Source organism: Cryptomeria japonica, chromosome 9 (assembly GCF_030272615.1).
Source record: "Cryptomeria japonica chromosome 9, Sugi_1.0, whole genome shotgun sequence".
Classification (NCBI taxonomy): domain Eukaryota; kingdom Viridiplantae; phylum Streptophyta; class Pinopsida; order Cupressales; family Cupressaceae; genus Cryptomeria; species Cryptomeria japonica.
In genome coordinates, this window is record NC_081413.1 from 259,560,386 (window position 1) to 259,574,186 (window position 13,801).

At 37.8% G+C, this 13,801-nt stretch overlaps 1 protein-coding gene across 2 annotated transcripts in view; it reads right to left on the bottom strand.

The window, feature by feature from the left end:
- Positions 1–13,801, bottom strand: part of LOC131034474 ((S)-coclaurine N-methyltransferase) — a 134,029-nt gene that overhangs the window by 9,723 nt on the left and 110,505 nt on the right. The window contains exon 5 of one of the 2 annotated variants that reach the window (XM_057965979.2): positions 1,306–1,391. In XM_057965979.2, coding sequence (XP_057821962.1) covers positions 1,306–1,391 — 86 coding nt within the window. The remainder of the gene's footprint in view (positions 1–1,305; positions 1,392–13,801) is intronic. The other variant, XM_057965978.2, reaches the window with a different exon arrangement.

The window sequence follows — 13,801 nt, forward strand, 5'->3', positions numbered from 1 at the left end:
TTCCTTTTTTCAAAATCTAGGACCAATAAAATCCCACGTTCCAACAATATCCAAAGCAAATCAGACACTCAGGTCATCGAATGTAAGTCCCCTTGTGATTCCAGCAAAATCACATCATACCGCAAAGAGCTTATCCACACGTAGAGAACCTACATACAAGAACCTTGGAGTTGCCTCGATTGATCTTTCGGCGAGATCTTTAGTAGTTGGGAACTTTGTTCAAGAGAGGATAGGATACCTTTAGGTATTTTATTCTGTGTTTGGTCATGTACAAAAGACACATCAACACAATGGAAGAAAAAAATGATTATAAGCCAATTTGGCCAATTTTTCCACCACCCACTTCCCCCACTTGATTGACTGATAAATCTGGCACCATATTTCTCATCCTAATATGTTGGTATGAGATCTTGAAATTCTTTGTTTCCATATCAATTTTCTAAATGACATTATTATTTTTCCAGTCATTTTACTTCCCCTTTGACTGCCGTCCACTTCCACTCAAATTTTTTTCCATCTTTTTTCCTTAGCCACTATTATTCATTCTAAGAAAATCATTACCCCTTCCAAATTATTTCTATCCAAACAAAGTGGACTAGAAATATTAAACAGTGGTTTTCCATCATCATCTCTAAATATTCCTCTTCTTTCTACTAATCCTAGAATCTACATTAAAAGTGAGCTTAACCCGATCTTGAGGAGGTTTCTTCCAAAATGCTTAGGCTTTTTCAGTCAATTCCCAGCAAACTCATTATCTGGTACAAATTGACTCCATTTTATTAAAGAAAATGTAAACAAATAATCTAGAAAAAAATGGTTTCATTCAAAGAGCTCACTGAGACTTTTCTTCCCCACTTGATTTCAGCTACCATGCAACTACACCTTAAGAGAATTGTTTTAATTAAATAGAGACCATTTATGCTCATCCTTGAAATTTATGAGTAACCATCTTGAAATTTATGAGTGACTATCATGGTTGTCAATTGTCAGTTACCATTGCTATTTGGTACATACATTTTGATAAATTTATCCACGCTGCACAATAGATGCTTCAATGAAGTTCTAGTGAGATCTTTTTAGGTTATTCAAAAAAACAAACCAAAAATAGAATGTGCATAAAAAAGAAGTGGGGCCCCACTAGTCATTTGTAGTTTAAATCCAAAATATATCGTTTTCCTATGTTGATGATAGATAGCAAATTAAAAGGTATTATGAGTAAATTCTCAACTAATATTAAAAGGAAAATGATTATGAAGGATTTAAAAATCTGAACATATTGAAGAAAAATATGTGTTGAATAAATACCTGAAAAAACAAGAGTAAGCTTGCTGCTGGCATTGTTCCACCAGTGAAAAAATATCTTGCCATCCAATCATCCTCGTTGATGTCCTGCCATTTATGTGTGAAAAGGTGTTTCAACATTTTTTTATACAGTTACCATCTTAACAAAATAATTCATAGAAATCTTAATAAACCCATTCACTGGTGCCTACAAAATAAAAGAACTCTATTTTCATGTGTCTTTGTTCTTTTTAATTTCTTCTAGACTAGTACTATACGAAATATCATGTAGGGGATGCATTTGATGAGCTTGACAAAGAGGAGACAAGAATGTATTGTTTGTAAAATCCCAATCTCATACTTGCCCCCAAAATCTTTTTTTTTGTTTATACACTTCTTTTCAATTTTAAGTATCAAATATAATAGAAAAAGTTTGCTTGTTTCTGTGATTGAAAAAATCTTTGTTTGTAGAGTTGTGTGTTTCAATGTGTAATGATTTTATACCACAATAACAGTTCAAATCAAATATAAATTTGAACTACCAGAATATCCTCTGCTAATAAAATATTTATTGAACAGAAATTTGCTGTTAATTAACGAGTTTACAGCTATGTTCCATGGAGTTTCAGGGATGGGAAAGCAGGGGATGCTGGGACGTGTTTCTGGTACGGGGGTTTGGACCATTTTTGGGGGGATGACAGGGGATGGCTGTTAAAAAAATAGGGGGATTTCTAAAAATATAGAGAAATTACAAACATCCATATCATAACAATGGTAAAGCATTCATTACAGACATTAATACATAGCATTAGACTTGAATTGAGATTTCACATGAGAATTGACAAACATTTTACCAAAATTCAAATGCTTTCATTCATCATTGTCAACAAACATGTGTCATAAACATCCATAATAGACATAAATATTAAACATCAATACCTATGAAATGACATAAACTGTAAACAAAAAACATGGAAGTCCATAATCAGCTGTCCCTAATAATGTCAAGATAGAACTAAGAAAATATATCAAACTTGTCATCCCTAGCATGCCTTTCCCTCTAAAGTCTATTTTTCCTATGTTACCCCAAGTTTCCGGGACAGGGAAACGGGTTTCCAGGATGTTTTTTTTCCCGGAGCAAGGGACGGCTATATATATATATATATATATATATATATATGGAAATCTGAAATTTATATAACATTATAACACAATAAACATTCATCATAGCAACATAATAACATTTATAAATCAGAACCTAGATTCTAAATCTAAAATCATTGAATCAATGGAATGGATTTTCCTTATATTTGGTGGATAATAGAAATACTATTAATGTCAACCAAATAAAAGTTTAAACAATGGAATGGATTTTGCTTGAATTGAACAAATCTTAGAATGGATTTTCCTTATATCTGGTGGATAATAGAAATACTATTAATGTCAACCAAATTAAAGTTTAAACTCTTTCCCTCGAGATTGTTGTTTTTGTCTAGTTGTGGAGTTTGTACGAAGTGTTGAATGTAGGAGAGATTAGTGGTTCATACGTGATGAATTGATTAGTTTGGGACAGAAAGTTGACCATCTGGATTGAAGCATAGTTAAGAGAGGTATATAGGTATTCTGTAAAATCCTTCACTGAATTTTTTTACCAAAATTTGTTAAGTTTAGCCAAATTCTGTGATCAATATAGTTTCAATCAAAATTCAGAGTTCTAACTCCAACAATCTAATTCTAATGATTATTGTTTCAGGTATTCCTTATGCTGATCAAGAGGATAGAAGAGATGAAGATATAATCTGAAATTAAATTCAAACTGCTGCAGTGTGAAGGGAAGGATGCACAACACTTATCGATTGCTGTTTTGTTTTTCCTCCTCACCGTATGAATGTTATATATGTGAATAAGAGGGTATGTAGTGAAGAGATATGTCTTCCTAGGATGCACAACACTTATCGATTGCTGTATTGTTTTTCCTCCTCACCGTATGAATGTTATATATGTGAATAAGAGGGTACGTAGTGAAGAGATATGTCTTCCCACGTGGGAAGACACATCTCTTCCCTACGTACCACTCATGATAACACAGCACTTAACAAACACTAAGATCAGATCGCTTGCTTGACTGATCGCAAGGAATGCGATTTACCATGAATCGCTAATCACAGCCTTTGTTAACTCGATGTGGGAAGACACATCTCTTCCCTACGTACCGCTCATGATAACATAGCACTTAACAAACACTAAGATCAGATCGCTTGCTTGTAATGTCCCCACTTTGAGATAAAATTCAATAATAAAATTAAAATATTTAAAATTAAATTAAAATATAAAGTAAAATAATTAAATATAATTAAATATGATTAATTAAAAATTAATTAAGTTAATGAAAAGTCAAAAGAAATGAAAGGAAAGGTTGTGACTCCCTCAACAATGAGATATAAAAGGGAGAAGAGAACCTCATTTGAGAGGGGGGATAATTTGGAAATGAGAAGTGCAGATCTGATTTAAATAATAAGTGCAGATCTGATTATGAGAGGTTGTGTCCCTTTCAAAGGGCAGAAATAATGAAGAGTTGCACTCTATCAAAGAGAATGGTGAAAGGGTGTGTCTCTTGCCAAAGGGCATACATGATGAAGAGGTGTGACCTCTCCCTCACATTGAGAGATATAAAGGAAAGGAATCAAAAACATCTAGTAGGATCACCATGGATCAAATCAGATCAGAACTGTTATTAAGTTACAAGCAGTAACATCCTTGTTCTTGGTGGTATGCATGGGGATGTGTTTAATAAGTATGCTTAATATATGAAGCCCGATAATGTTCTTATGCAGAATGAATAGTAATATTAATATGGACTGCAATATGTATGACAGTCATACTTAATTTCATATATATATATTCATAATACATAAGAAATTAGTATACGTATAGTCTAAAACATGTTATTACTATCAGTATTTAAGAAGTGGGGAAGGAGATGTTCCTAATAGGGGACATTACAATTGGTTTGATACTTACATTAAGAACTAGGGATGTTTGATGGACGAATAATTTATTTATGAATATTTAATTGATTGATTTGCGAAATATCATTGATTTGATGCATGTTAAGGTGGAGTTGTCTCCTAATATATTCAGTCTGAGTCATAAGTATCTTGAAATTGATTAATTATGGCTAAAGCATCCCTAAACCCATAAGGGGACATTACAAATGGTATCAGAGCTATGATCTTGCCATCCTATAGGGTAAGATTGAATCAATGAATTATTCTAGTCAATAAAAAGAGGCAAATACCATGACCGATAAGCAACGAGGGTTCCATCTCGTAAGATGAGTTTAAAATATATTATTATCAGCCAAATAGATATTGAATGGGTATGACTTCAGAGTAATTCAAATTAGAATAGTGGATAACTAGGCATATCCATGTGGCATTTAAAATACTTAATATATATATATATATATATATATATATATATATATATAATAATAATAAGTTGGCATTTAAATTGAGAATAAATTAATCATAAATTCCATATGGACCATTAGTGAGGAAATGGGGTAGAGCAATGAGGTCAGCAGATGTTAGGCCTCTGTCAGGTACATCACCCGCTATGGCGATTGTAGGTCTGCCATTAGTGAGGCCAAGGGGGAGTAAACCACTCTTGGGCTTGATAAGCGCTACGGGCATCTCATTGCGTCTAAATCCTTTTGATCTCACTGAGGAAGTGAATACAAAGAAGGCTAATGCATACACAAATATTTATTGAAATTACAAGTCAGTATTAAATTGCATTATTAATGTGATTTTAAGATCACAAGGATTAGTCCCATAAAGAAACCATGGATTAATTATTAAGTAATGATGAATGGATAAATTGCATACCCAAACCCAGTAAGATACAAGGGAATAGGGCCATGGGATAGCACGAACTAGGCCTCTGTCAGGTAGGCAACCCACTGTGGATGACCGAACATCTGCCACAAGTTGGGCCACGGGGGAGTGTACCGCTCTTGGGCCTGATAAGCGCTACGGGCATCCTATTGCACCTACTTCTCCTTGGTCTCACTAGGGAATGAGTATGGAATTATCTCATTGATAACAGTATAATCTTAAACAAATTGACTAATAATAGATGTATACTTCACATTCACCACTAGTGTGGGAGAGAGATAGAGCAATGAGGTCAGCAGAAACTAGGCCTCTGTCAGGTAGGCAACCCGATGTGGATGATTGAAAGTCTGCCATCAGTTGGGCCAAGGGGGAGTGTACCGCTCTTGGGCCTGATAAGCGCTACGGGCGTCTCGTTGTGTCTAAATCTTTTCTCTTTCATTAATGGCGAATAGGGGGTTAAGCATAGTCCATTTAATTAATACTTGAGGCAATTATCCAAACATTGTGCTATCTATCCTCTTTGTCGATATGGCTAATCAGACTCATTATATTTACTCCATTTGAAATTCTTAAATACACTACCTGAGATCACAAACTAGATTGAGTGTTTATGTTTTTGCATCAAGCTGGTGTTGATTTGTGTTTCTATTCATAACAAGAAAGAAATTTCACAATGTGTGTATTCACATGTATACTCCGTGTTTGCATATATGTATGCTTCGTGTTTTCCATGTGTATGCTCTGTGCCTTCCACGTGTATGCTTCGTGTTTCCCATGTATATGCTTTGTGTTGTTTGACTCATGTTGGTAGATGACTTAGTTGAGGAAATTAAAATAAACATTTGCTTGAGGACAAGCAAATTCGGGAAGGGCGGACTGTAATGTCCCCACTTTGAAATAAAATTCAATAATAAATGATAATAATAAAATTAAAATATTTAAAATTAAAATATTTAAAATTAAATTAAAATATAAAGTAAAATAATTAAATATAATTAAATATGATTAATTAAAAATTAATTAAGTTAATGAAAAGTCAAAAGAAATGAAAGGAAAGGTTGTGACTCCCTCAACAATGAGATATAAAAGGGAGAAGAGAACCTCATTTGAGAGGGGGGATAATTTGGAAATGAGAAGTGCAGATCTGATTTAAATAATAAGTGCAGATCTGATTATGAGAGGTTGTGTCCCTTTCAAAGGGCAGAAATAATGAAGGGTTGCACTCTATCAAAGAGAATGGTGAAAGGGTGTGTCTCTTGCCAAAGGGCATACATGATGAAGAGGTGTGACCTTTCCCTCACATTGAGAGATATAAAGGAAAGGAATCAAAAACATCTAGTAGGATCACCATGGATCAAATCAGATCAGAACTGTTATTAAGTTACAGGCAGTAACATCCTTGTTCTTGGTGGTATGCATGGGGATGTGTTTAATAAGTATGCTTAATATATGAAGCCCGATAATGTTCTTATGCAGAATGAATAGTAATATTAATATGGACTGCAATATGTATGACAGTCATACTTAATTTCATATATATATTCATAATACATAAGAAATTAGTATACGTATAGTCTAAAACATGTTATTACTATCAGTATTTAAGAAGTGGGGAAGGAGATATTCCTAATAGGGGACATTACAATTGGTTTGATACTTACATTAAGAACTAGGGATGTTTGATGGACGAATAATTTATTTATGAATATTTAATTGATTGATTTGCGAAATATCATTGATTTGATGCATGTTAAGGTGGAGTTGTCTCCTAATATATTCAGTCTGAGTCATAAGTATCTTGAAATTGATTAATTATGGCTAAAGCATCCCTAAACCCATAAGGGGACATTACATTGCTTGACCGATCGCAAGGAATGCGATTTACCATGAATCACTAATCACAGCCTTTGTTAACTCGTTAACATGAAATGGTGCGATCGGTGGCAAATACCATAACTCATTTGATTTATCTATCATTTAATGTTAACGTATATAATAATAGTTTATCTATTATTATATATGTTAACATTCAGATTTCATGTAATCAATTATCATGCATCGGAATTATGAAATTGTACGACCGACGCTACAAGAATTAACAAAATTTATATCTTCCCACTGGATAGTTTGTCAAATGGCTTGAAAGTAGATAAGAATGCAGTGTTTTCTGATTAGTAAGTTTGTTTGATGATGGGGTTTTCCAATTTTCTCACATATCATTTGTCATTATGCCAGGAATTCATACATGAGACATTAACATATGCATAGCTAGACAATAATTATATATTACAATCAATCCTTTTCTGTTATGACAGAGATACATATATTTATTACATAACAGAGATACAGTGAATCAATTTCTGATCTTACAAGCAGATACACATTCAGCCCTGTCTGTGTTAGAGCAACAGCCAGACGTCTGTTAGTATAATGGTAATTTGTCTCCCAATCACCCAAGAAATCCTCACGCCATTATTTCTCAGACCCACAATTTCAGTGGTCAATACATATCTCTGTGATTTGCAGCCTCATTACCATTTCTCTGAGTCAACTTGCTTCCTCCTTGTGCACGTGGCCAAAAAAGGTATAAAAAATAGATTTTATAAAAAAAATTGTTTTTAATGCCTCCTACCACCGGAAACAGCTATCCATCCCGAGGATGGGCCATCCCCATCCATCTAGGGGACGGTCAATGGTCTCCGACCAAATCGTTGACCGTTTCTGATTTTTTGAGACAGGTTTTGAAAATTTTGCTTGATCGGGGACAGCTTGGAAACGTTTATGGCCATCCCCCCATCCCCGAAACCGTTTCCGTTTCCGAAACGTGTGCCTTTAGGGTGGAAACGTGTTTCCGGGTAACACTGTATTTTTCCCCCCTAAGCCTCTTTTCTTTGAATTTTTGGATTACGGGTTTAATCATCCATGCATCTTTTTCTTAGCTGGCAACTTTATTCCCAAAAAAGCCATTTTTCAAATTTTGGAGTTTTAGAGTTTTTCATTGTAGCATCCATGTTGTGTAACTTTGGGGTATTTTTCCCCTCTTTCCCCTTTGACATGCAAAGTTTTGAAACTTCGTCATTTGAACAAAAAGCCCTCTCTACCTCCCTATATGACTCAAGATGCCTGTTATCACAAAAGCTCACACCATTGTTGAGCTATCAACTCAGCAACCTTGTGAAACATGGAAACAACCCCAAAGTGAGAGACCTTGCGCAAGGCGTTGAATCTCCGGAGAAGGCCGGCTTCCTTCTCAATCCAGGTACAGGTGTTGAACCAACTCAACACTTCAAAACTTCAAAACTTACTCCTAAGCCTATCCTAACAACTTGCAGAGGTAAAGGGAAGAGAGAAATGCTTAAAACAAATGGAGGTGATGCACCAAGAAGAGATTATTTCTCTCCCTACCCGAAATACACAAAAAATCAACTAAAACACCCAAGAGATGCACAAACTTCAGTTGTATGAATGACCCCAATGCATGTATGGAGGTTAGAATTCGTTGAAAGTCGAGGGGAGAAGGTTTCCCACAAGTCACACTCAGAAATAAATTTAACACAACATATATGAGAGAAGAACCACAAAACATACACCTATGATGAAGGTAAGAAACATACACAATATACATAAGTTGAAAGAAGGCAAGAATGGTGATTTCAATTAATTATAAGGCCAATGGCCAACTTACAGTTGCAAAATACAGAATAATACAAGAGAATTGGGAAAGCATAGGATAACTCAAGCTAGCAAGAAGAGAACCCTTTACAATGAGGCTTAACAACCTTTATATAGAAAATTGGTTACGAGAGTGATCATGACCCTTGTATGTCAGTCTGGGAGTGCAGGGAAGTGCATGCACTTGACTTCTGTACATGCAAGCAACCTAGCCATACCCACAAAAGGCAACCCTGAGAAGGGTGGATTGACTAACCTTCCAAAGTCAGAGTATGCAGACATGACATAAGTCACCACAACAAGCATGGCCCCGTACCTCTCTTGATGGAAATCCTGCCAAAAACAGTAAATGCACCCTTGTGGCTCCACAAAAGAAGGTGCATAAGTCACCAAAGCTGTCGGAGCATTTAAAGCTTTGAGTGTTGATCACGCCATCCGGAAGTGTTGCCACCCTGGAAAGAAGTCTGGGGACTTCGGAAACTCGGGTTCCTGAAGTGGGGAAGACAAGGAAAGAACTTTGGAACCTCAGGGTTCTAGGAAGGAGAAAGGAGAGAAACAGGGAACTTTGGAACCTCGGGGTTCCGAAGTTCCGAGGAACTGAAAAAAGGGCTAAGGAAGGAACTTCGAAACCTCGAGGTTTCAGAGTTCCAGGAAGGAAGAAGGGAAGCAAAGGAAGAGAACATCCAAACCTCGAGGTTCCAGAGAAAGGAAGGAAGAAAGGCTAGGAAGGAACTTCGGAACCTTGGGGTTCCGAGGTTCTGCCGGGAAAGAGAAGAAGAAGAGAAAGGAACTTCGGAACCTCGGGGTTCCGGAGTTCCGGGGAACAAAAGAGGAGGGGAAAGAAAAGGGGGGAACTTTGGAAACTCGGGTTTCCGAAGTTCCGGGAAAAGAAAGGAGAGGCAGCAAAGGGAAGGAACATCGGAACCTCGAGGTTCCGGAGTTCCAGAGAAAAAAGAAAACGAAGAGTCGGGGTTCCGAAGTTTCGGAGAAGGAAAAGCAAGAGAAGGCAAAGAGAAGGAACTTTGGAACCTCGAGGTTCCGGAGTTCTAGGGAAGGAGAACAGGAGAAGGCAAAGGGAAAGAACCTCGGAACCTCAGGGTTCCGGAGTTCCTGGGAAGAAAAACAAGAGAAGGAAAAGGGAAAGAACCTTGGAACCTCGGGGTTCCGGAGTTCCAGGGAAGGAGAACAGGAGAAGGCAAAGGGAAAGAACCTCGGAACCTCAGGGTTCCGAAGTTCCTGGGAAGAAAAACAAGAGAAGGAAAAGGGAAAGAACCTTGGAACCTCGGGGTTCCGGGGAAGGAAGAAAAGGCCAAGGGAAGAACTTCCTCCGGACAAGGCAACACTTCACACTTCATGACTCTTCTCCTTTCTCCTTGATCAACTAGGGCAGCGCTGGTCCATGGATCTTATCTCTAATCGGTTCTTACTGATGGACCAAGGGTGTCATAAAATGACAACATTTTTGGCGATTTCTGCGGGATGCGAAGCCTTGTGCATCCATTGGGCACTGAGTCATTGAAAGACCCAAAACATGTGTGTGCCATCACTTGGAGGAAAACTAGAAACTAGAACGTGCACCCTCTTAAGGAGAATGCGGTAGGTGCACAAGCACTTATGAAAGCAAAACAACTTCTAGTCTAATATTTAAATATTCATCAACACCCTCTTCAGAAGCAGGGCTTGAGATGAATCCCATTCACTGGGATTGGAAGAACTTTGCCATCAAGCCTGGAGAGATGAAATGTGTTGGCCTCCTTGCAACTAGTGACGACATATGGACCACTCCAGATAGCATCAAATTTGGAGTGTCGCCCAGCTTTGGCTATGTCTGCATCCCACTTGAGAACTGGATCTCCCTCTTTGAGGACCCTATTAGTAGCCTTTTTGTCAAAAACCTTCTTGACCTACTCTTGATGAGTCTCAAGTGTATGCATAGCTTGACTTCTAACCTCATCCAGCTCCATCAACTCAGCTAGCCTTACTGTCATGGCATCATTCTCTGTTAATTCTAGCTGATGTGCTAATTCAAGAGAGGGTAACTCCAGGGAAGTTGGGAGTCTTGCTTCCTTCCCATATACTAGCATGAAAGGGGAGTTACCAATCGCCCTCTTGGGTGTGATCCTGTCAGCCCATAACTTAGTATGCCATGCCCTTTGATTGTCTTCAATTGTCCTTTTAATTATCCTGATGAGGTTCTTGTTGGAAGATTCAGCTAAGTCGTTACCCCTAAGGGTAATAGTTGGATGATGTCTTCTAGTATACACCATGCTTAACTACCCAAGAATTGATTTGGGTTCCAACAAATGCCCTGGCATTGTCTGATATGATGGTGGAGGGGACACCGAATCTTGTCACAATTCCATCAAGGAATTCCAACACTGAGGCCTCAGTGGCATCACTCAATGCAACTGCCTCTGTCCACCTAGTGAAATAATCTATTGCAGCCAAGATCCACTTATGGCCAGCACTAGAAGGTGGGTTTATCATGCCAATGAAGTCTAAATCCCATTGGGCGAACAGTTGATCTGCTTGGATGGGATGAAGAGGTAGGGCAGCTAGTCTTTGCTTCCCAGAGAAGAGAGCACATTTCTTGCAATTCTTCACCCATCTATGTGAGTCACTGAATAAGGATGGCCAGTAACAACCAGCCCTCATTACTTTGATAGCCGTAGTCCTTGTAGAGAAGTGGCCCCCTGAAGAGCCATCATGAAATTCCTCTAACATTCTGCTGACTTGTTTTTGCTCGATACATCTTAGTAAGACTCCATTAGAGTCTTTTTGAAAAAGAGTGTCATTCACTAAAACATAGGGAATGGACTGCAACCTGAAATGCCTTCTTTTGGTCCTTTCCAGACCTTGGGGGTATCTACCTTCCATTAAGAAGGTGGTCATGTCACTTACCCAACTAAATTGAGTGTTGTTGCCAGTTGGTTGATCGTCTTGTAACACAAGGGCGACCTCTGAAGTAGTCTCAGAAGATGAGACAAGTTGTTCACATAGGCCCCTGCCTCTTACAAGCTTGGTAATCTTGATGTTGATGTCATACTCCATCACCTTGGTTATCCACCCAACCCTCTTCTCACTGATGTCCTTGTTTAGAAGGAAATCTTTGACACTTGCATGCAGAACTAAGAGCTGGATCCTGTTGTTGGACAACATGTGTCTAAACTTTTTTAATGCCCTTACAACAGTGCGGACTTGCTTCTCTACATAGCTATACTTGAGCTCATAGCCCTTTAACCCCTCACTAAAGAAAGCAATAGGTTGCTCCAAATTGTCATTGTTCAACTGATATGCTGGATTCTCCTCCAAAGGTATAGAGGATAAAATCCCTTTCATAATTAGGATTGACAGGGGTAGGGGCTTGAGCAATTGCTTGTTTGATCTCTTCAAAACCGACCCTCCCCTCCTTGGTCCAACTGAAAGCCAAGTTTTTCTTCAACATAGAAGTGAGGTTTTACCATGGTGGCAAGGTTGGGAATGAACCTCCTCACAAAGTTGATCCTACCAAGGAAACTTTGCAATCCTTTCTTGTGACTGGGGAGTGGAAGAGAAAAAATAACCTCCACTCGCTTTGGATCAATGGTCAAACCCTCCTTGGATACGATGTGTCCTAGCAATCTTCCTTGATCAGTAGCAAATACACACTTGCTAAGGTTCAAGGACACACCATACTCCCTGCATTTCATGAACACCTGCTCAAGATGACCAAGATTGTCAGCTGCATGCTTCGAATAAACAGTTATGTCATCAAGGTATACAAGCACAAACTTTGCTAATACACCCTTGAAAGCCATGTCCATTGCTCTTTGGAACGTGACACCTGCATTGGTTAGCCCAAAGGGCATTTTACAATAAGCATAGGTACCTTTTGATGTGTCTTTTGTACACGACCAAACACAGAATAAAATACCTAAAGGTATCTTATCCTCTCTTGAACAAAGTTTCCCCATTGCTGAAGATCTCACCGAAGGATCAGTTGGAGTAACTCCAAGGTTCTAATATGCAGGTTCTCTACGTGTGGATAAGCTCTTTGCGGTACGATGTGATTTTGATGGAATCACAAGGGGACTTACTTTCGATGACCTGAACGTCCGATTTGCTTTGGGTATTACTGGAATGTGGATTTTCACTGGCCCTTGATTTTGAAAAAAAGGAAAAAGGATAAGGGTTGAAACGGGATCTATTTCTAACACTAAGAATGTAAGAGCAATGGATGACCTTTGATGAAACTCTAACTAAGTCTTGCTTTGACATGCTAGGATCATCTCCACAAGGTTAGTGCGATCTTCTAAGGATGGCTTTATGATGTTCAGATCACCGCTACAAGCATAGATACCATCAGGTTGATGCATATCAATGAAGAAGCGATAATTGAAGTTAAGCTTAAGCTGAATGATTCTAGTTGACTACACAAGGCAAGTTTGCAATCAACAAACTGCTAGTAGTATGGATATACAAATTTCACCATCGATCATACACATTTCTTCCATTCACCTAATAACATGAAATCAAATTTGAGAAGTATAGAGACCATGCAAATTGTTGAATCGACACATAGAATTCACCATTTCTTCAATGAAGTTTACAAGTCTTTTGCAACAATATCTTGGCAACAATCTTTGCCTTCTCTTTCTACTCTACTCTAAACTGCTATCTTTATCTCTTTTTGCTAATTCCTAACTATTAACTAATCTCTAACTATTAACTATTAACCAACTATTAACCTTTACAAATGAGGAGCCAGGGCTTATATAGAGAAACCTTTTACAAATAGACGGCTTTGATTGATTTAGAATCAATGACTAGGATTACAAGATAGAAACCCTAATTAGGGTTTGTTACAACAAACTTCCTTAGCCAATTAGAAAATCACATTCCAAGGGTGAGGACCAATAGGAAGCAGGGGTAGGTGCCTCGAAGTTTGTGTCATCCCCGATGAGTTAGGT